This window comes from Asterias rubens, chromosome 12, assembly GCF_902459465.1.
Source record: "Asterias rubens chromosome 12, eAstRub1.3, whole genome shotgun sequence".
NCBI lineage: Eukaryota > Metazoa > Echinodermata > Asteroidea > Forcipulatida > Asteriidae > Asterias > Asterias rubens.
In genome coordinates, this window is record NC_047073.1 from 12,389,239 (window position 1) to 12,413,794 (window position 24,556).

The window sequence follows — 24,556 nt, forward strand, 5'->3', positions numbered from 1 at the left end:
TGCGTTTAGATGGTTGATTTCGAGACCTCGAGTTCTAAATCTGAGGTCTCAAAATCAAATTCGTGGAAAATTACTTCTTTCTCGGAAACTATGGCACTTCAGAGGGTGCCGTTTCTCACAATATTTTATACCATCAACCTCTCCCTATTACTTGTCACCAAGAAAGGTTTTATGCTAATAATTATTTTGAGTAATTACCAATAGTGTCAACTGCCTTTTATCATTGGCTAATAAACCATTCTGAACAAGGGTCCCCATTTAGAAGGCCTATGTGCCTGTTTGGGTTTTCCCTTTTGCATCAATTTTATTTTTTTGCGATTTGTGCAATGAAGGTAATAACATAAAATTCTAGTTCTAAATCTATCTTATTCTAATTATTCACTAGATGCTGGAGATCTTCACAGTAACGCCAAATGGAGACAGATGTCTCGGAGGGAAGATGCCGGACAACATTGATAAGAACAGATTTCAGGAGAACCTCCCAGGTACGATAAAACCTACCAACATCAAAACCTATACAAATACATGCATCCAAATAAAACAATATTTGTTCCGGGGCTTATCAAAAACCATGTTTTGGTGCCGGTGTCACAGGGAATTCTGTCTGCCGGAGATCGAGTCCCCTGTATGTGACATTAACATGGGCAGGAGGAGGACGATTAAAAACAACTCAGCAAATGAATTTTCTATGAAACATAGCCAGTATTTAGGTAAATTTTGTTAACGTGTCGACGTTTCTATTTTTGTATGCGCTGTGTTTTCGTTTTCTAAGTAGAGCGTATTTAAAATGCCGTTTATTATTATTATTATTATCATCGTCGTCGTCGTCGTCGTCGTCGTCGTCGTCGTCGTCGTCGTCGTCGTCGTCGTCGTCGTCGTCGTCGTCGTCGTCGTCGTCGTCGTCGTCGTCGTCGTCGTCGTCGTCGTCGTCGTCGTCGTCGTCGTCGTCGTCGTCGTCGTCGTCGTCGTCGTCGTCGTCGTCGTCGTCGTCGTCGTCGTCGTCGTCGTCGTCGTCGTCGCCGCCGCCGCCGCCGCCGCCGCCGCCGCCGCCGCCGCCGCCGTCGTCGTCGTCGTCGTCGTCATTATATCACTAGAAAACAAAAGTTACGTAACTGTTGGCTGTGTTTCATAGAAAATTCATTGGCTAAGTTACATGTAATTTATATTACCAGCCTGATGAGCTTCTTCCGTGATTCAAAAGAAGTTTGTTCACAGTTTGCCATATGGCCGGACCGAATCTCCGGTGGACAGAATCTTCTAGCACACCGTTGTGCTGAGAATGATTGAAAGTCCTTGTAGGGAATTTTATTTTTAATATGAGTTAAGTCTTGTTTTTTTTCTTTCACAGTTGACAAATGCCGTCCATATCTGATGACCTCTGGGGAAGAGGGCAGCACTAACTACATCAATGCTACTTTCCTTGATGTAAGTACAAGTAGTACACCCTTAAGTTTGTGATCTTTGAATCTAGCAGTCTGGACACTATTGGTAATTCCTTAAAATAAGTATTAGCATAAAAACTTACTTGTTAACGCTCAAGAGATAGTTAATAGTTTAAAACATTGTGAGAAACGGCTCCCTCTGAAGTAACGTAGTTTGCGAGAAAGAAGTAATTTTCCACTAAATTATTTGAATTTGATTTTGAGACCTCAGAATTAGATTTTGAGGTCCTGAAATTGAAATCAAGCATCTGAAAGCACACAACTTCGTGTGACAATGGTGTTTTTTCTTCCATTATTATCTCGCAACTTCCATGACCAATTGAGTTCAAATGTTCACAGGTTTGTTATTTTATGCATATGTTGAGATACAACAAGTGAGAAGACTGGTCTTTGACAATTACCAATAGTGTCCAGTGTCTTTAAGTACATGTACCTAAACAAGAATCCCTTGGCCCGAGACGTGAATTTGTAATTTGTTTTTCCTAGGGATACAAGAATAAGAATGCGTACCTGGCCACACAAGCTCCTCTTCCCAACACTGTAGGTGACATCTGGAGGATGGTGTATGATTACAAATCATCCTGTATTGTTATGCTCAACTCCATGGACAATGATCCGGTAAGATGCTTCAAGTTTTCCTACATTTTGTACCATTTTTGTTCACACAATCAAGGTATAGAAAATGCCTTTGGATTTATTTGTGTTATTTGTATTTATTTTTTCCAGTCTCAAGTTGACATCTGTTTCAATTTGTTGTGTATTGCTAAGGCCACTTGGCTGTTGTGTTTGTTTTTATTTTTGTGTTTCTAACTTTGTAATTTGTTAATGCTATTGTTAAAACTTTGTATATAAGCAATTTCAACCTTTTGCCTATTGTGTTCATAATGAATAGGGAGGGAGCTCGGTTAGCTGCACTTTACTAGAGCAAAAACTTGAACATGAATGTGAGAAAATTGCTTTGTAAAAATCTCACCTTTTAAGCATGTGTACTAAAGCTTTTTAGCCTTTGTACTTAATTGTTAGCCTTTTTTATTTATTTTTTATGTTTTAAGAAGTTTTAAAGGTATCTTTAACGTATTATTTTAATCTTTCTTGTGTGCCCTTGTATATGTATTTTTATCCGTATTTGTAATATTTTGATTGCTGTGTTTATATTTGTATATTTCAATGTATAGTTGTTCTCTTTAGGACCTGCTGGAGACGGGAACTGTGTTTCTTTTAGGCAACCCTTCGGGCTCCAGCTGTTCTGTTTTCCTCCCTATGTATTTTAATTGCTCATTGCTGTAACTTTTAAAGTTTTTACCTAACTATGTGAATTATGTCAATTTTTAACTACCCGAGAAATTAAATAATGATGAAAAATAAATATTTATTTTTATTTTTGGTGTTTTATAAAATCTACCAACTGCTAGGTATAACAGCCCCCCCCCCCCAGTATTATAGTTGAGTCTTTGCCCAAAGACACTCCCATATCTGGGACTTTAAGGTTAAGTAAGAGAAGATATAAGTTTGGTAATTACTCTTAAAAGTGGAGGCAGTAACAACTTTTGGTCCTTCGAAAGTGTAAAGCATTTTGAGAAAAATTCTACTTCAAGTATAGTGTGGTTTAAATAATGTTAAACAAGATTTTTTAGTTATATCTCAAAAAACGTGACCACCTCTTCAAAGAAAATGTTCCCAGGTTAGTTTTATTAGGCCTATATACATGTACATCCTCATTTATAAAGGATTAAAACGATCACTTTCCAAAAGCCAAAGGTGTAACTTTTCCTTTAATAAATCATCATCATTATTTACTGCTCTCTGCAGAGTGTCGCCCAGTATTGGCCAGATGAGGGAAGTGTGAGTTTTGAACCTCTGACTGTTACATCAGAAGGTATTCATTTCAAGAATGATTCAGTCATTGTGAGACACTTCAGTATCTACAACTCAAGCAGAAAGGTTTGTGGATAGTTCTTAAGGATGTATATATGCTCTTAGGTTTTCTATGCATTTTGGACATTTATTATTGGCGTTTTAAATGCAATTATTTTTAATTACGTCACATTATTTTCCTGCCTTTTTTGTTTAATTGTTCGTGTTGTGGTTTTTTAATGGTAATTTTTTTAATGTGATTTTGTTCCCGTTTAATTTGTGTAAAGTGTCTTAGAGCTTGTATTTTGTAATGAATTTTGGGCGCTACTCAAATAATGTTTTATTGTTATTACTTAAAGGCAGTGGACACTATTGGCAGTTACTCAAAATAATAATTGGCATAAAACCTCACTTGGTAACGAGTAATGGGGAGAGGTTGATGGTATAAAACATTTTGAGAAACGGCTCCCTCTAAAGTGACGTAGTTTTTGAGAAAGAAGTAATTTTTCACGAATTTGATTTTGAGACCTTAAGTTTAGAATTTGAGGTCTCGAAATCAAGCATCTGAAAGCACACAACTTCGTGTGACTAGGGTGTTTTTTTTTTCATTCATATCTCGCAACTTCGCCGACCAATTGAGCTCAAAGTTGCGAGATAATAAAAGAAAAAACACCCTTGTAACACAAAGTTGTGCGCTTTCAGATGCTTGATTTTGAGACGTCAAATTCTAAATCTGAGCTCAGAATGAAATTCATGGAAAATTACTTCTTTCTCGAAAACCACTCCACTTCAGAGGGTGCCGTTTCTCACAATGTTTTATACTATTAACCTCTCCCCATTTCTCAGACCCAAGTAAGGTCTTATGCTAATAAATATTTTGAGTAGTTACCAATAGTGTCCGCTGCATTTAAATACAAAGTGAAATTTCAACAATGAATCCGTTTTTACTCACAGAATGACAAGTCAAGGAAGGTTTGTCACATCCAGTTCCTGCAGTGGCCAACGAGGAAGGATGTCCCCAACTCCCCATCAAGTCTCCTCAAGGTGTTAGAAACTGTCAACTTGTGGACAAAAGATAATCCTGATGGACCTATTACAGTTCAATGCATGTAAGTACAGCGAGGCCCAAGCTTTGTTCAGCAGCAGAGTGGGCTCGAATCCCAGTCATGACTTTTGAGCTCTTGAGCAAGGCACCCAAAATAAACCGCTAATTTTACATTACTTTTGATGGCATGTCATTGGCCAAGCAGTCTAGTTCAAGAGACCCAAGCTTTGTTCAGCAGCAGAGTGTGGGTTCGAATCTCCTCTCTGCTTTCACTCCAGACATCTTCTTACTCTCTTCTCTCTTCTACTGGTAAATACCTTTCAGTTCACAAAACCCATAAACTTGCAGGTGATAGGGCATTTTCAATTGCTGCTCCCCGACTATGGAATTCTCTACCTACCCTTACCAGAAGCTCAAACAGTGTCCCAGCCTTCAAACGTGCTCTCAAAACCCACCTTTTTGCCTCTTCGTAGCTGGTCATCTTTATCTTGGTTCTGTCTTTTTCCCTCTTCTTTCCTTCTCAGCGCCTTGTATCCTTTTGCAATTTGGCGCTTTATAAATACTGTTTTATTATTATTAGTATTATTATTATCATGACACCTGTGCTCTTGAGCAAGGCACTTAACCATAACTGCTTTGTGTTTTTGTATAACCAGAGATGGATTAGGACGCAGCGGGACGTTATGTGCATTGATGACGATCTTGGAGAGTATCCGTGAAACGCAAACCCTGGATGTTTTCCAGGCTGTTAAGAAGCTGCGAGCTACCCGTGCTGGCATGGTGCAGTCGTTGGTAAGTCATTGGGTAGTCTGTGTGACTACTTTGACTTGGGGTGGATCAAGGCGTTTTTACAGAATGGGGGTATCCTCCTTTCACGTTCTTGTACAAAACCAATTGGTATGTCGCTAAAAAGTCCAAACAGTAGGAGAACAAAGAGAAGTCAATATACAGGGGTTAGCAAATATGGGTGTTTAAATATTCTTATCTAAGGGAGATATGCTGAATGGAACTGAATTGAACAACAGGCACCTCGAGATTAACCCCTGTGATAACCCCCCCCCAAAAAAAAAAAAAAAAATTACTTAAATATTATATTTAGATTTTAAACTTTTATGTACCGCCACAGTCGTCACATCATTCCCAGGTCGTCAAACCACAACCATAGCAACTGGTTCACGCCATGTGGTCTACTCAAAAAAGCAAAATATGCGAATCAGCATCCTTCTTCTTTTGGAAACAATAATAACTGCATTTTATGAGCCTATACTGCAGTTCACCGTGCTATTTTGCTAACGGTAAACTTTAACTTGACAAAGTTTGCGCTCTGTGTTGAGTGTTCAATAAAATGCGTTTTTATAGAAGTGGATTGAACCAATGTCAAGTAAGTGAGCGTAACCTCAGGAGAAATTTATGTCAGACTGCCATGCTGAATTGTGTCTGAAATATGATTTTACTTGTCATTGATTGTTGATTAATCGTCAGTTTTGTTTGATTTTGACAGGCTCAGTACCAGTTTTGCTATGGGGTGGCTCAGGAATATCTGGACTCCAACTGCATCTATGAGAATCTAAAGTAAAGAAAGATCGCTATAACTTCATAAAAAATATACTTTGCAGTTGAAAATATTGTTGATGTATGAAATGTCAGCTCAGGACTGTAAGGTCATTAGTGCAATTTGTATGGAATTCATGAAATTGACTTTGTTCACTTTGGAGCTCCTGGTAAATGGAGTTTATTGATTGAGAGTGGTCTTCGAAGTTTGTTTTTGTCAAAAACATTCATTTTGTAAAGTGAATCATTTATTTGTTTGTTGGTAAGACACTGCTCTAGAATTGCAAGGGTCGTGGGTTTGAATCCCTCCTGAGTAAAATATGCCTGTAATATTTTTTTCACTGGACTCGGGAAAGTGCTTAGTAAATATACTGCGCTAACACACATCGGTGTATGGGTAAAAACAAATGTTAATATTTATTTGTTTATTTAAAAAAAATTAACAAATATTGACATATCTATCATTGTGTGATCTTTCTTTGTTACGCAAGTGAAATTTCATTGAATGGCCTAATTGCATTTAGCTGATGTAATTTTGTAAACATTGAAATGTGAACTGTTGTAAGCTGTTATGAGTATTTAAGGGAAAGTAATTTATCCCAACAGTAAAAAGAGCATGGCAAGCTTTAATTTGACATACCTGGGCAGACTGCAGTCGCACTACTTGCTTTAAAGGCAATGGACACTATTGGTAATTACTCAAAGTAATTATTGGCATTAAAACCTTTCTTGGTGACGAGTAATAGGGAGAGGTTGATGGTATAAAACATTGTGAGAAACGGCACCCTCTGAAGTGCCATAGTTCAGAGAAAGAAGTAATTTTCCACGAATTTGATTTCGAGACCTCAGATTTAGAACTTGAGGTCTCGAAATCAACAATCTAAACACACACAACTTTGTGGTGTTTTTTTTTCATTCATTATTATCTCGCAACTTCGATGACCGATTGAGCTCAAATTTTCACAGGTTAGTTATTTTATACATATGTTGAGATACACCAACTGTTAAGGCTAGTCTTTGACAGTTACCAATAGTGTCTGCTGTCTTTAAGCTAAATGGGCGACTAGTAAGTAACTCATAAAAAACCCACTAATTGTGTACCCATATGCTGCAATCGCAATGCCTGGACCCAATTAGTGTGTTAATACATTTTCTATTAAGCAAAGATTGAGCAGAATACCAGTCAATATTGTGCATTATGACATGGTACTCTGGCTCTAGTCCTTTTTTTGATAAGGACTATTTTTTTCAATGCAGCTTCTAAGGAGCTTCATAAAATTGGGTCTAGTGATGGTGATATCCCAATGAAACTTTGCCTAAATTTCTGAAAGGTATCGAAACAAAAAACCAGTTTTGTACAAGCAATGTTGCCTTATGTTAGCCACTAGTCTGTATTAATAACAGGAAGCTACATGTAATGTAACAAAATGTGTATATATATATTTGTATGTGTTTATATCCACTGTGCCAAAGGGAATTTCCATGCCATTTGAGGCAACTTTTTTAGGCAACTTTATAGGCAAAGAATTATAGGGTAAACTTCTATATTTTTCTATCAATGTGTTTTTATCACCAAATTCTGGTGGCCTACCTGCTTTATTGCCCCACGTGAGAATGTCTTGTGCTTTTCCACCAACTACTAAACATGTTACTATAAGGCACTGGGTACTATTGGTAAGTACTCAAAATAATTGTTATTATAAAAAAATTACTTGGTAACGAGCAATGGAGAGCTGTTGATAGTATAAAACATTTTGAGAAACGGCTCCCTCTGAAGTGACATAGTTTTCGAGAAAGAAGTAATTTTCTACGAATTTGATTTCGAGACCTCGGTTCTAAAATTTGAGGTCTCGAAATCAAGCATCTGAAAGCACACAACTTCGTGTGACACGGGTGTTTTTTGTCATTATTATCCCGGAACTTCGACGACGAATTAATTAATTATGCATATGTTGAGATACACCTACATGTAGTGAGAAGACTGGGCGTTGACAATTACCAATAGTGTCCAATGTCTTTAATGGAAGTGGAGTCATGTACAGCAACACTTTGTATTGTTATTTTCAAATTTCCAGTGGCACTTCTAAGCAACCCAACGAGAAAATTGGCTGATAGTCTACTTATGAGAAAAATCACATTTCTGTATATTTTTTATATAGTTGAAGTACCCATAAGTAAAAAAAGAAAAACGCACTTAAAGACGGTGGACACTATTGGTAATTATCAAAGACCAGTCTTCTCACTTGGTGTATCTTAACGTATGCATAAAATAACAAACCTGTGAACATTTGAGCTCAATTGGTCGTCGAAGTTGCGAGATATGAATGAAATAAAAACACCCTTGTCACATGAAGTTGTGTGCTTTCAGATGCTTGATTTCGAGACCTCAAATTCTAAACTTGAGGTCTCGAAATCAAAATTACTTCTTTCTCGAAAACTACGTCACTTCAGAGGGAGCCGTTTCTCACGATGTTTTATACTATCAGCCTCTCCCCATTACTTGTTACCAAGTGAGGTTTTATGCTGATTATTATTTTGAGTAATTACCAATAGTGTCCACTGCCTTTAATGTTGATGCAAATGTTTTGTATATTTGATGAATTTTTGTTAATATGTATTTTTTTTACTTACCCAGGTATGAAGATGAATATTGATCATCTTGATGAATGATACATTTTTAAATGTTTTTAAAAGATAATTTTAAGCTTGTGAATGATAACAATGCACTGGGTCACGAGCTTTGTGCTACCACTGCTATCATTCTTTTGAAGAGAGATTGCAAATAATCATACAAAAGAGTACTTACTGTTTTAACCACTACTGAATTAAAACTGAAACATGTTCTGTTTACTGGTTAAGCAGTTAAAGACTGTCAGTTTGTTTATTAAAAAAAAAAAAAAAAAAAAAAAAAAAATGAAAAATTAACAAGAAAGAAGCCTTGGTCTTCAAAGATCAGTACTATTCTTGTTACCCGATCGTTGTAATACAATTTCGTTATTGTCAAACTTCTTAAAATTGTCGTGTTTTTTCCCCATTATTATTATCCAGTGAACTTCACTACTATTGTTGGAAGTGACGCACTAGTCGGCTTGTTTGATAATTTTGACTTTTTTTCATAATGCATTTTTAAATACATAACCAAGAAGTAGTTTTATATTATATTTTTACTCAAAGAGGTAGCTTTATATTTGTTAAATATATATATTTGGTTAAAAATACTGAGAAAACTCCCAGAGTTTATTAAAATATGGGTTCATGTGTAATCCAATAATCTGAGAACAATTTGAGCATTTATGTGATTTTATTATTCTGGTGTAGATACTGGCAGAGCAATTATTCAAGATGCTAATTTTGTGTCAACGATGTACATTTACCTTTTTATAGACACTATGGCGGAAAAAAGAGACATTTTGGGCGCGCATTTAGTTATTATTTTGTTATCCACAAGGTGCAGCAGTCTCAAAACGCTTAACCCAACTGGGCCCAATTTCATGGCTCTGCTTACCGCCGAATTCTGCGATTACGATCACGATTCCCGCTTACGTGCAAGCGCCGAATTTCTGTGTCTACCAAAGCGTAGAGTGCCTTGTAACGTGGAGTACGCATGCAAGCACAGAATTCCCTGCTTCCGTAAGCGCCGATTCTGGGTTTTCGGTAAGCAGATCCATGCAATTTGACCCTGATCATTCGTCCGTCTTCGATTGGCATACTTAACAATCTGTGCCGACATGTTTTATGGTTTACACACTCACACTCAACACTACTTAATCCTGATATGACTCAAAAACCGTTGTTATTCCTTTCGGATTGACATGGGAGCATGTGTGAGAAGTTGACAATTATTCCCCCTCATTTGTAATGTCTGTCTCTTGTCAAGTTGTTCTTTCTTTCTTGGGATAACATGTTTCCCAGCAATTACTTTATATGTTTTTCCCTACCAGCATTGTATTTGTTCGTCCCTTTTAAAGGCACTTAGTCCCTTCCCCAGATTGACTCATCATACTTGCAGGCTCCCTCCTAACACTCATTCTTAACTATCAATGTGTGATTGACGTCGTACACCTTGTTTTAGTATGACCAGGCCTATCGTGCCTTGTGGTATTGTTCCTACTTATATAAACGTCTGCTTTTCGAATGGTTTTGCCCTTTGAGAAAAGTCAGACAAACTTTGTAATTCTAACAAGTGTTTTCAGCTGTTTCAATACTTTATCGCCGAATCGTCCTTCGACGTCAGATTTGACCTGAATTTCTAGGTCGAGCGAGCCTGAGCCTTTGTGGGTCATTTTCGCCCAGAGTCTGTATCCACGGCCACGTGACCCCCATAAATGTGTTCAAATCTAGACTTTTGACTCGTACGCTGTGTCACATTGACACTGGTTCCGAGTCAAACTGACCCAAAATGAGTCAGACCTAACCGAAAACCAGGTCAATAAAAACCTGGAAGGGGGGGGGGGGGGGGGGGTCGGGGTGCACTACTTGGCATGTGTACATGTATATGGGAATATTTTTTTACAGTTGGCCACTGTCTCGTGCGTGTATATATCCAATGATTTCGTCGGTCACTGGCCGCCATCTTATTTGCTAGTTCAAAAGAAGTACTTTTAGAAATGTAGGAACATGCTGGAAACATGCAAGAACTATTGTTTGCGTATTGATAAAACAGAATAGCCCAGATGCACGAATATTTGATTTTATAAATGTATCCTTCGCTCAGACCGGTGGAGCACCATTCTATAAAAGGCTCAGGTACTGAAATATATAGTGCGTTGGGGTGCGTGTGTGTGTTTTTTTTGTAAGAAACTGTTGACTGTTGGCCCAACCTGTGCGATAATTAAGTTTAAATCTAACGAGACAGACGTTTATGTCATTACAACTTAGTGAACATTTGCAATAGGGACGAAAACAAAAAAACCAAAAATACGAAGTAAGACATAGCAATAAACGATGACGACGTGTACACTCATTAATGTTTAGTTGTCGATGGCTGTTTGAGTCAAAGATTGCAGCAATCTTTTAAACCATGTCTTGCATGTATTAAAAAACCATACAACCTAGCTTAATTTCATTTACAGATGTTTGTTCGCACATAAAACAGTCAAACACCCTTGCGGCTTTACTTACTAAAACGTTCTCGATACATAAAAGGAACACACAAGTGAAAAATCAATACGAGAACCTGATTGCATACAAAGCGAAAACCAACAAATTCTAAATTTAATTTGTTGTACAGTTGTTATCGTTCCGATCGTCAAACCGTTCCAAGAGGAAACCACTTTATTTTTCCAATACTGGTAATGGGAGAAAACAAGAAAGATAATAATATTTTGAATCAAGAATAATCAAATTAGACTATTTTTTTAGCAAGAACTTCCGTATTCGAAAGTACCGAAAACTCAACTATTTGGAATAGCGGTAGTTTTGCAGTTAGGTAGCAGAATGGCGGGCCGTTTACTTGTGATTTCCAAGTTTCTCGTGGTATGTCTTGGTTTAATCGGAGGTATGTATACACAGACTTACTTAATTCACTACTATAAAGGGAAGATATACGTTTGGTAATTACTCTTAAAAACATCCTTGTCACACGAAATTGTGTGCTTTCAGATGCTTGATTTCGAGACCTCAAATTCTAAATCGGAAGCAGTCTCGAAATCAAATTCGTGTAAAATTACTTCTTTCTCGAAAACTACATTACCTCAGAGGGAGCCGTTTCTCACAATGTTTTATACTACCAACCTCTACCCATTACTAGTTACCTAGTAAGGTTTTATGCTAATAATTATTTTGAGTAGTTTTTCCAATAGTGTCCACTGCCTTTAAGAAACAATTCACTTCGAAGTAATGCGTTTTGTAAAAACAAAATAGAAGGGTATGTTCCTTAGGGGCAGGGATTTTCTTTCTGCGTGGATCATGTGATCATCTTATGAAATTAGATTTGCAGATGTAGTTTCCATGTGTGCTTGGGCCATTACAGGATTAAAACAATCGACTGGTTCACCATAACTTGTGGAGTCCACACAAAAAATGTTAGACCATGTAATTCACATAGTACAAGGAAAACTATAAGCAATATACGAGGTATATTTTGTGCGGATCATTATGTTCTACTTTTAAAGGTAGTGATGGACACTATTTTTTTAATTACTCATTCTTCACGAATTTGATTTCTAGACCTCAGATTTAGAATTTGAGGTCTCGAAATCAACAATCTAAACACACACAACTTTGTGTGACAAGGGTGTTTTTTTTTCATTCATTATTATCTCGCAACTTGGACGACCGATTGTGCTCAAATTTTCACAAGTTTGTTATTTGATGCATTATGTTAAGATACACCGAGTGAGAATACTGGTCTTTGACAGTTACCAGTAGTGTCCAGGATCTTTAAAACATAACCATATTATGCATTTTATAACAAACGGTTTAAGCGCTAATCATAGACCAACTCGCCCGATCAAGACAACGTGTTCCTTTAAGCATATTTTTTTTTGTTATTAATGTTCATGGCAATCTGTTTACAGAATGAGTTATCTCCCTTTATTCTAGATCGTATTTGGGTTCGGAGTTCCAGCACCACGGCGGGAAAATGTCCAGGTATGCAGCATTTATACCTTTTACCGTCCCTGTACTGACCGGCACTTTTATAAACAAGTCATACATTTTGTAAAACTGGTGTTTTTACATATAATTTGTTGATGATATCATTGGCATTTTCCCCATTCCAAGTAAATTTCAAGTTATAAAACGTTATATGTTCATAATTATTACTAACACAAGGACGATATTACAAAGTGTACTTTTTTAAAATTTTGAATTTGTTTATTGACACGTTGTCTAAACGAGTACTCTCAATTACAAGTGCCTGTCAGTGACAACTCACTTTGATCTTGGTATTTACACTCAAACTTATAATTTCGTTATATTGTTTTACCCATTTCTCATACTACAGCACCCCAGCACGTAATATTTTATCTCCAAACTGTGTTTTCTTTTAGTTTAATGTAAATTTGTGGACAGACCCTTTCACCCGCCCGCCCGACAGTAAAATGTATTTAATTTACTGTAGGGTATAAACAAAACATAAAAAACACGCCTGAAATAAAAAAACAGACAGAACACATACAAACAAAAAAGGACAAATGACTGTGGTCTCGATAGTACAGCGTAAACATTAAACACTTTAATAATACCATCTTTAATCTCCACAGAACTGACATCAACTATTAAAAAGCAAGGCTTATTTTTTATTTCAGTTTAATTTTTATTTGAGCATTTTTTCTTGAAGAAGCAATAACCAAATTCAAACTCTGAAATGTAGGAATAACTCAAGGAGATTCGATAACTTTTCGAACACGTTTGGTAATTATTGTCAAAGACCATGCCAGTAGTATGCCAGCATAAAATGCATAAAATAACAAGCCTGTGAAACTTTGGCCATTGAAGTTGCAAGAAAATGATGAAAGAAAAAACACCCATGTTGTATGAAAATAGTGTGCTTTCAGATAGGAATAAAAGACTTCTGGCCAGAAGTCTTTTATTACTTTATTGAGAAATTACCTCTTTTTAAAAAGCTACGTTACTTCAGAGGGAGCCGTTTCTCACAATGTTTTATACTATCAACAGCTCTCCGTTGCTTGTTACTAAATAAGGTTTTATTTTTCTATACATTTTGAGTAATTACGAAATGTGTACAGTGCCTCTAAAGGTACTATTTCATTTTGGGAGAATGCCTCATGGAAAAAAAGCAAAATTCCGTTGATTTTTTTTTTTTAGAGTAATTAAGTCCCAAAAACTAAATTGCTGATCTACCATCAATGTTTAGGAAGTCTTCCTTTTTTTTAATGAAAATATATCTGATTGGTTTTCAAGAGGCTGCCAGAGACCAATTAGAATTGGTTTGTGAGTTTATTTAGTGTGCTGCGCCCCTCTGGCATAGGACTTGTTTGGTTGTAACGCCCTTCTTCTTTTCAGAACTTTCTGAAAAGTATTTTGTCCGGGTATTGCAAGGAATAATGTAAGCTTATTTGTTTGCTCAATTAAAGGTTTTTTTATAATTTTGGTCTATCTGTTTTGGTAATATTGACAGACAATTATTAGAAAAAGAAAAAAAAAATCACCGGCCAATTTTACTCAAGAAAGAGTTTTGTCCTGCTCTTTGTAACCAAACCACTCCCGCTAGTGTGAATTTTTGGTTATTTACCCAAAGCAACCAACAGAACATTACAAAGAAGCAAGTACAATAATGTGAATTATTATGTATGTTGCAAATAAACAAAACAAAATGTTGATTGACACACTAGGACGTGTAACAAGGTCTAGCATAGGATCTTTCTGTTCTTTGTGTGGGCACTCCCTTACACAAGCCGTGCTTGGTTGACCCCAACCAATTTCCTGCATGTTGTGTATCACTTTGCCTACATTGTATTTGTATTGATTGAGGAATTGGAAGTAAATTTTGTACTGAACTGAACCAAGAGAATCAAAGTGTGTTGAATCGGTTTTCAACTAGTGATTTAAACCCAACGAGGCCTGGTTCTTGATAGTTTACCTCGACGAACCCATTCATAAATACCTTTACGGTAAAACATCAACACGTTTTGGTCAACGAGTAAAATACATGCAAAAATTAAAATGGTTCAGCGATTTCTTTCAACACAACACCCCTCCAGCTATGAAATGGTAAGGCGCTCGGGTAAACAACTCCTTACAAGGGATTGTTGTGCGCGTCGCGCGTATCGAATGATGTGGCACAACTGTTTCAGCCGTTGCTCTCGGCCAATGGGAATGAAAAAACTGTCTTATAAGATCATAGTCTGGTTCCCAGACCCAAAAATCTCCGACTAGACTCTGTCGAATTTAGGGTCCGGTGTGGCGGTTTCAACTTTCTGCCGTGTTCAGTTTTCCGAATGACCAAATACGGTAACATTACGTCATGCGATGCCTGCGCACAGCAAGCAAAAGTAGTCAATTTTTAGTGCTGTATTGAGTCATCCGTGTTACTCTCCGGTAGCTGTAGTCATGGCGGCGTCCACGAGTACAAACGAGCGGCGAACGCGTGGATCGTATGAGAGAATTTGGTGTGGCACAAGCAGTGTGACCTGCTTACAGCTGTACGCATGAATACGTGTAAAGATGGGGCAAGAGAATGTGACTAAACAGAAAAGAATCGTAATAATAACCAATTTGGGGTCACTGAGAGAACTACAGTACTCGTCAGGGTACTCGTTGCTGTATTTTCGTCTGGCTACGTCACCCGGAAAACTGAACACGCCGGAAAGCTTAATCCGTTCCAACAACGTGGTGAAATGTCCGGCTACGTCACCCGGAAAACTGAACACGGCGGAAGACTGAAACCACCACACCTGTATCACCTAAAATCACATGACCAAAAAGGAGGAATTTATCCGAAATGTTCCGAACGTGTTGTCGTCAACATTCGGACAGTATCGTTGATGTTCGGTACGGAATCATAATGTCAGTCCTGTCGGCCGTAGATCCAGGATTTTTTATGCCGGCTATTGTTATTTAAAGCCAATCAGGCGTTGTGCCTAAATAAAGCGTTTGTAAAGCGATGCGACAAGTTCAAAATATATAAACCTGGGAAATCGCCCATGAACGGTTCTTAAAGGAAAGGTACACATTTGGTAATTACTCAAATTAAATATTGACTTAAACACTGACTTGGTAACCAGCATTGGAGAGCTGTTGAAAGTATAAAACATTGTTGGAAACGGCTCTTTCTGAAATAGCATAGATTTTGAAAAAGAGGTAATTTCTCGCTAAAATATTAAAATACTTCTAGCTATAAGTCTTTTATTCTTATCAGAAAGCTTACAAATTCGTCCAACAAGGGTGTTTTTCTCTCATCATTATCTCACAACTATTTTATGCTTATGTTTGGATACACAAAGCGAAAAGACTGTTCCATGACAATTGAGCTCAAATTTTCACAGGCCTGATATTTTATGCTTATGTTGGGATACACAAAGCTTAAAAAGGCACTGTACACAATTGGTAATTACTTAAAATAATTGTTAGCATAAAACTTGGGAACGAGCAATGGAGAGCTTTTGGTAAAGTAAAGTATAAAACATTGTGATAAACGGCTCCCTCTGAAGTATAGGTTTTGAGAAAGAAGTAATTTCTCATGCACCAAACTATTTGAATTGCATTCAAGACCTCACAGCTGAGGTCTCGAAATCAAGGCGTCTGAAAGCACCCAACTTCAACTTGTGCGACAAGGTTGTTTTTCTTTCATTATTCTCTCGCAAGTTCGACCATTTGAGTCAGGTTTGTTATTTTATGCATTTGTTGAAAAACACCAAGTGAGAAGACTGGTCTTTGACAATTACCAATAGTGTCCATTGTCTTTACAGGAACGTTACAGAATTGGTAAGAAAACACTTACATGTCTAATGATGATGATAGTGTATAAATATCCCTTGGGGTATTTTGTATGAAACGTCATATTTAATGAGAAAAAAAGATAATATAATTTCAAGTTTGAAGTTCAATTCATGGCTCAGTGAGCGTTTTATTCCTTATTTGCATCGATGTCATGCAAAATGTGTAATCGGTTTTTGACTATTTTCTCATGATGGATCGATCTCAAACTTCAACAGGTTTGTCAGTTTGTGTTTTATGGTGGATTACATAAAGTGCTTACACTGCCGGCCATCAACTGTTTTTGTTAAGCAAAACTATGTGATATGTTCTGTTCGCAATGTTTTTTGTGCACACAATTAAAAACTTGTTCACTCTCAAATTGAGAAACAAAATACCACTCTATTACGGTAAACATACTATTTGTCAATCATGTAAAACTGGACACTATTGGTAATAATATTACTCAAAATATTTATTAGAATAAAACCATACTTGGAAACGAGTAATATGGAGCGGTTGATAGTATAAAACATTGTGAGAAACGGTTCCCTTTGAAGTAATGTAGTTTCGAGAATTTGATTTCAAAACCTCAGATTTAGAATTTGAGGTCTCGAAATCAAGTATCTGAAAGCAGCTTCGTGTATCAAGGGTATTTTTTCTATCATTATCATCTCGCAACTGCGACGACCGATTGAGCTCAAATTTTCACAGGTAGGTTATTTTATGCATATGTTGAGATACAGCAAGTGAGAAGACTGGTTATTGAAAATTACCAATAGTGTCTAGAGTCTTTAATTGTTAATATAGCCTTTGATTAAATATTTCTATTGTTTATGCAACTATTACTGTATAGATTGATTGATTGTCCAATGTGGCTTTTTGTGGTGAACTTTATGAAGTTTGAATAAAAGTTATTAATGGAGTCGTATGACTTCAAAAGAAAGAAAACACAAATGAATCCATAGGTAAAATATAAAAATGAATAAATACATGAAATAAAATACAAGTGATAGTTACTGTTACTTACATTATATTCTCGCACACCAAACATTTTGAATCTTTGTAAAGTACACACTTCATGGCAACAAAATGACTCGATGAAACCGTTCCATTGCCAAAGAAGCGGTCATGATCTATCGATTTGCCCTGGCAGCCGCTGGAACGGGAAACATAAACGAATTAATAGAAAAAGACAGGGGTTTCCCAGACCGTTTATTGGGGGGGGGGGGGGGGGTGGGGAAGCAAGATCCGTGGTTTTTCTCTCAAGTACTTTGTTGAAGGTAGTTATATCAACTTAAGTGACCAGCCGTCGATTTCACCAAACTCTTCCTAACTTAGGATTAATCTTAGGACTTAGGACGGGTTCAGTTCCGTATCAAAATACGTAGGACGCATTAAACTCATCCTAAGTTTTAGGATGGGTTACTCGTCCTAACTCGAGATAGGATTGATCCTAGCGTTTTGTGAAATTGGCTGCAGGAAGTTCCCGCTAAATAGGACAGGACAAAAGTAGAAGGGGCAGGCAACCAATCGCGGAGTGGAGCCTAACTGGTTCGAAAGCTACAAAATCAAATCTGACACATGCAAACCGTTCAGTTCATGTCAATTTCGTACCTCGGACAATGAGGCTATAATAAGTGCCTAAAGGAACATGTGGTGAAAAGAAAGTAATGACTATAAATAGAATTTGAGTTCTTTGACTTTTAAATTATTTTTAAAGCAAAATAATTTTGAGAGCATGACCAAATTTTGCAATAATTCTGTTCAAGCTTTTACAGTAATTTTTTTTCGAGCCGTGGCAAATATTTATTTTAAGCGATATGGTTATTAGAACACGCCTTTGCACTTATTTCGAGCTCTCGCCCTGTTTCAAGAGAAGATGAAACTATAGTTTCGACCGAACTGATTCTAGAAGCATCGAATGATTTTCTAAAAAACATTTAAGACGGTGACAAATAAATTATTTCGAGCACGTTTTTTTTTTTTTTTTTTTTTTTTTTTTTATTATTATCGTGCTTTCAGTGTTTTCGTCCTGTAGTAACGACGCTTGATCTACGAACAATACCAGTAAAACAAAGACTACCAGCATATCAGTATTCATTTTGGCATAGCACTGTATACTCGGTACTCCCCGAGTTCTGTTAAAAAGGTCAAAGGCATATCTCAGGTGTATGGTGGCCCTGAAGGAACATAGAAATAATAATAGAAAAGATCAAAATAAAGCAACCCAAAATGCTACAAAAGATTTTCTTTTGGTACATGACGTCTCTGATTTCAGAGACGTTTGGATTAACATGCCATTGTAAAAATGAAATACAATGAATGGTGCACTCTGGGTTCTAGGAAAAAGAATGAAGGAGAATAAAACAAGCTGAAATTCACAAAACCGAGGGGTTCGTTTTGTTGTTCCATGAGTTGAGTTTCTGCATGACCTTATGGTTCAGCCATCCTTCAAGGTTTTAGATGCTTCGCTTAAACTTCCGGTTTGAACTGGGACCCCAAGTCAATTATGGATTGATATCTGTGAACAGTTTCAAACGATCTGCCCATTGATGCGTTAACACTTTGAGTGCATTCCAGTCCTATTATTTCTTTGCATGTCCTTGTAGAAAAACTTTCTATTATGAAGCACAGATAGAGTACCATCAAAATGTTTTGTAAGGTCACATGTCACTTGCCAGGCGGTCCCCATCTTATGGTTAGCCTGCACATGCAAATATAGCCTATATGATTTCACTCTTCCCTCTACAAACGGCGATTTTTAAGGCACAAGTTTGGGGCTGCATCTGTTAGGACGACATTAGGGTTTAGCTCGTCAAAACTACACATTGAGAGCATAACGTGCCATGAATAGCAACATGCCATACATTAATAAACTTAGCTAATTCTTGAATCCTTTATCTGTAAACATAGTGCGTCTCGTTGGTGGAAGCGCATCATTTGAAGGAAGGGTTGAAGTCTTCCATGATGGTCAATGGGGGACTGTTTGTGACGACTTCTGGAACATCACAGACGCAAACGTTGTTTGCAGACAACTTGGCTATGTTGAAGCAGCTAGTGCGTGGCAGAATGCACACTTCGGAGCGGGAACAGGCCAAACACTCATGGATGACGTCAACTGCAGTGAAAATGAGGATAAATTGCAAGATTGTGCCTTCAAGGGGTGGGGTATCGAAGACTGCTCCCATTCAGAAGACGCTTCGGTGACATGTGAAACAGGTTTGGTCACAAAAATAAATGTTACTATTTTGTTTAAGCCTTTTAGAAAAAACTTCCTTTAAGAAGCAAATTGTTATCGAATACCAAGACTTGTTCTCACTCTATGTTTAGCCTGCATATGACAGCGTGGATGATGTCACTCCTCCTTCTACAAACATCAGGTCGGGTGACAATTGTTTGGGGATGGTCGGTTCTTGATTAAGGTATACAAGTTTGGGGTTAAACTAGAGTGGGCGACATTAAGGTAAAATTGTTTGGGGCTATGATAATTTGGGGCGACAATTAGGTCAGCGACATTGGTACAAGTTTGTGGGGAACATAGGTCGGGCTACATTATAGCCCGGGCTGCATTTAGGCGCACACACTCATGCAGTAATGGGCCTCGCCCTATACGGATTGTAAGCTAGGGTGACTAATGCGACTAGTTTTAAGTCGCGACTTTTTGAATAATATAATTAGAAGTCATGTCGCAACTACCATTTGTGACTTCCTGCTTGGTGAACCATTATGCCACAATGCATCTTGGTCATTAAACAAAAAAGGGACTGTTTGAGTAGTACATTTTCACTAGTCGCCAAGGCATACTCATATGTCTTTATTAAACAAATATTGACTGCTTCGAGTGCTATGGTAAAAACTACGACTCCTGAGGTGATCCCAGGAGCGTTATTTTTTTTTTTTGACTATTACATGGCAAACGACTACCACACGGCCGCCGGGTTTCTAGTTAAACTAAGCACATCATGTGACGAGCCCTAAACCAATGCAAAGGCAGACTTTTTGTAAGGGGTTTTATTTTATTGCATGGAATTTGAAGAATGGGTGCCATAATTTAAATTGACGGATCAACTCAGAAAAAAAACCATAATATATTATTACAAGACTTGAGCTATCACTTTACTTAATACAACATCTTACTCACACAGCTCCACGTGCTGGTATCACAGCTCCAGGTGCGGCTACCGGTTTGACCGCCGTCGCCGTTGGTTCTGATACACTGAGCGTGTCATGGGGCGCCCCCAGTGGTGATCCTTGTCCTGCTATTGACTATACGGTGACCTATGAACTCACCAATCTGGAGCAATGTCAGACCCATTCTGGTGGTTCATCATCATCGACCACTTCGAACACTACTATCACTTTCGTTGGGCTTAAAGCATATTCTACTTACAGGATTGTCGTTACATCGAGTAATCTCATTGGTAACGGAAGTCCAGTCTCACTCACGAAGCGCACTGGTGTTTCGAGTAAGTATCTCAAAGTTTACTGAGGATTATGCAAAACTTTTTCGTTGTTGAAGTAAAATGTATATATTGAAACGATGAGGCTGTAATTAGAAACCTGAAAACATTTATTTTTACTTTTATTTGTACACAATGTCATGTAGTGTTTGTGTCTGTTATGTACTTAAAGACACACCAGCCAGGTTAAAACTTAACCTTTGTTTCAGTAGACAAAAACTAGCTCATGAACTACCCTTTAATACCGCCGCTGCACATCGTCTGAAACATGCTGAAAAGCTCCCAAGATGGACGCCACGATGTAGTTTAAGTGTAACAATGCCAGGTTAAAAGCTGTGTTCCTTAAATTAAATTAAATTATGTAATAGCTAATCGATTAATTCATTTTTTTTGTTCAAATCGAGGAAAGTGAACTTTAGTGTGAAAATTGTTGGTATGAAAAGGTCCACGGTTGTCAAGTCATTTCTTGAAGTACAAAGTTTTGTAAGCATTACCAGAACGACCGCACAAAACACTAATTCATCCCTATTTAAACCCTATTTAAAAAAAAAAAAATGCAGATGCTGTCAAAAAGTCTATTACAGCAAACTGCCTGGTTTGTATAGAACACACACCATCGATAAAGCAAATCATACATCTCATGTTGGAGACCCGGAGATCAGCAGAGCTGACCTGTAACGTTTATTGAAGGAGGCCAATGGTCTGGCCCAGTGACTCTAGATGATTTTCCTCAATAATTGTTGTTTCCCCCTTTTTATGAAACTAAAGGTCCAACGGGTGTACCGGTAATCAGCGTCAGTTCGTCGTCAACGCGATCCATCAGATTCACCTGGAGTCAAGTTCCATGTGGACAGAGAAGAGGTCCAATTACACGCTACCGGTACGTCTTGCAGAGGACAAGTCTTTCGTCTCCGACTGCCGAAGATTACACATCATCGACATCCAAAACATTTACAGGTTTATCACCTTGTACATCTTACACGTTGAAGATCAGAGCTTTCACATCCAGCGGCAGCAGTGGTCCATGGACGGCACAGAAACATCAGAATACAACTGCAATAGGTATAAGCTAAAATATTACGCGTAATATAGTTGGTATCTGGAATTTAATATCATGTATCTTCCAAGTAAAATTGTTTCTGCACTACTTTTCTATAGGGTGCAGTGAAATTTGCATATTTCCATCCGATGGTTTATTTCAAGCCCACGTCCAAACACTACAGTCCTAAACCGAGTCTGAATTTAGCAGAGCCAAGTCCTGTATAAGGGCACTGAACACGTTAGGTAATTGGGGATGTCAAAGACAGCATTCGCATTAATGTTGTTTCAGACTGTTTGTACATTTCTGCCGGTGTCAGATTTAGTTGTGTCCGCCATGCAATAACGTCCGCTCCGGACACTTTTGCATATGCAATCGTGTCCGGGGCTATGCAGAAACCGTCCAGTGGACATGTACATGACTGTACATGTATGTGCGCGCGTAAGTTGCGTGCATGCACTGAACCTATACGTATGCAGCATGAATATTCACGTATTTTATGATTGCAGCGAATACCCAACGGCCGAACATTTCCCTTGTACATGCACTTAATAGCTTGTAAACAAAATGGCAAACGCGTTCCGTCGACCAAGGGCGTTTTTTTTTAAAAGGACGGTGTTGCACGGGGCGGACACAACTGCATATGCAAATGTGTCCGGGCGGACACAATAGCATTATGCAGCAGCGTCCGGGCGGACACGATTGCGTATGCAAAACCGTCTGGCAGACATTATTGCATATGCAATAATGTCCTCCTGATAGTATTGCATAGAGGACATAATTGCATGCGACACTGGTCTTCGTTTTGGGATATTTATCACTTCTCTTGTGTATTTTCTGTTATTGTAAAGCTTTTAATAAGGATTGTAATATATTCCGCAATTCAGCGGTTTGCTGCGATGACAATGTTCAAGTGTATCTCAACATAAACATGCACAAAATAACAAACCTCACTTGGGCGCAATGTTTGTCGAAGTTGTGACAAAAATGAAAGAAAAAAAAACACCATTGTTGCACAAGTTTGTGTTCTTTCAGATGCCCCCCCCCCCCCCCCACTAAAAGAAAAGCTTCAGGCCTAAAGTATTTCAGTATTTGAGTGAGAAATTACCTCTTTCTCAAAAACTACGTTCAGTGGAGGCCGTTTCTCAAAATGTTTTATCAACAACTCTCAATTGCTCGTTATCAAGGAAGTTTTTATGCCAACAATTATTTTGAGTATAGTTACCAATAGTGTCCAAAAGACCTTTAATCCCTCAGCAGAAAAGTGAACGTAATGACATACATAGGTATATTAACTTGACGCATTCTTTTTTACAGCTCCTGAAGGTGTGACTTCGTTACATACGACCTTACCCACCTCTACTGAGATACATGTGTCATGGCAAAGACCTACTAACTGCTTCGTCGATCAGTTAACAGTGGAATATCAACTTGACAACAGGTATAAAAACATACTGACAATTTACTTAAAGACACTGGACACTATTGATATTATTGTCAAAGAACAGTCTTCTCACTTGGTGTATCTCAACATATGCATAAAATAACAAACCTGTGAAAATTTGAGCTTGATTGGTCGTCGGAGTTGCGAGATATTAATGAAAGAAAAAAACACCCTTGTCACATGAAGTTGTGTGCTTTCAGATTCTTGATTTCGAGACCTCAAATTCTAAACTTGAGGTCTCGAAATCAGATTCGTGGAAAAGCTTTCTCGGAAACTATGACACTTCAGCGGGAGCCGTTTCTCACAATGATTTATACCATCAACCTCTCCCCATTACTCGTCACCTAGTAAGGTTTTATGCCAATAATAAATTTGAGTAATTACCAATAGTGTCCACTGCCTTTAACTAGAAAAAAAGAAAGGACACGAAATCACAACGGGCTGTTCGCAAAACGGAACATCACCCACTATGTTTGTTAAAAAAAATACGTTTTTTTGTTTTATTTGACTGGTTCTCCAGTGCATCATTCGAAAGGTATTATAAGACATCGTAATTCTGCTAGTGGTTTATAACGCACTGGTGACGAAAAAGTTTGATAGACAAAAACAAACCTCCGTTTCCTATAGTACTTTACATTTTGGGATAAAGGTTGTGTGTTGGTATAGGAAACAATAATTCGAAGACACTGAATTTCTGTTCTCAGCAAAACATGAAGTATGGCCTGTGTATTTGTATGCGTTTATAAGTGATCACTGTTTATCAACTGTCCTCTTTAAAAGGCTTCTCCAATGAAAACTCTTGGTGGCGCCCTTTTTTGTATTTTGATTTCCCTTTTTGTTAATACACAAAAATGATGCATAAGGCTTATTCAACAATCCCCATCAATCTTGCGGCCATAGCCTATACCAGGGTTAGGCCGACCAGGAGGGTGGTTCAAGAATGGGATTTTAACTCAGATTTTGCGTCATTTTTACCCATATCTGGGTAGACTACTGACATTTTCCAAACGAAATATTTTTGTCAATAAAAGGGACCAATGTGGCGCGGTTCACGATCAGACTCGCAAATCAGTGCCGAGTGTTTCCCAGTCGCCTGTAACCATCACGGGTCTGTACCCACACTCTACCTATTCTGTGTACGTTACGCCTTCCAACAAAGTGGGACGAGGAGCGGAACGATCGACTGTCGCCACTACCACAGGCATCGGTAAGGATATGGAAATCGAGTATTAAAATCAAAGAAGTTCTACCTGCTGTACAATACCGTGATCGTTAAATACATTCAAAGCCGGGGCTCGATTTCATTCAGCTGCTTAAGCAAGAAAATGTTATGCTAAG

The 24,556-nt window shown here is 37.9% G+C and overlaps 2 protein-coding genes across 2 annotated transcripts in view; both read left to right on the forward strand.

Annotated features, from left to right (window-relative positions):
- LOC117297757 (receptor-type tyrosine-protein phosphatase kappa-like) overlaps positions 1-6,123 on the forward strand; it is a 46,163-nt gene extending 40,040 nt beyond the window's left edge. Inside the window, exons 31-37 of the mRNA XM_033780906.1 lie at positions 386-485; positions 1,349-1,425; positions 1,929-2,060; positions 3,252-3,383; positions 4,251-4,405; positions 4,998-5,133; positions 5,843-6,123. Of these exons, the coding sequence (XP_033636797.1) occupies positions 386-485; positions 1,349-1,425; positions 1,929-2,060; positions 3,252-3,383; positions 4,251-4,405; positions 4,998-5,133; positions 5,843-5,917 (807 nt within the window). The 3' untranslated portion in view covers positions 5,918-6,123. The remainder of the gene's footprint in view (positions 1-385; positions 486-1,348; positions 1,426-1,928; positions 2,061-3,251; positions 3,384-4,250; positions 4,406-4,997; positions 5,134-5,842) is intronic.
- A 5,205-nt stretch (positions 6,124-11,328) lies between these two features.
- LOC117297758 (receptor-type tyrosine-protein phosphatase delta-like) overlaps positions 11,329-24,556 on the forward strand; it is a 30,295-nt gene continuing 17,067 nt past the window's right edge. The window contains exons 1-6 of the mRNA XM_033780907.1: positions 11,329-11,389; positions 19,189-19,494; positions 20,421-20,579; positions 21,504-21,797; positions 23,092-23,215; positions 24,250-24,425. Of these exons, the coding sequence (XP_033636798.1) occupies positions 11,329-11,389; positions 19,189-19,494; positions 20,421-20,579; positions 21,504-21,797; positions 23,092-23,215; positions 24,250-24,425 (1,120 nt within the window). The remainder of the gene's footprint in view (positions 11,390-19,188; positions 19,495-20,420; positions 20,580-21,503; positions 21,798-23,091; positions 23,216-24,249; positions 24,426-24,556) is intronic.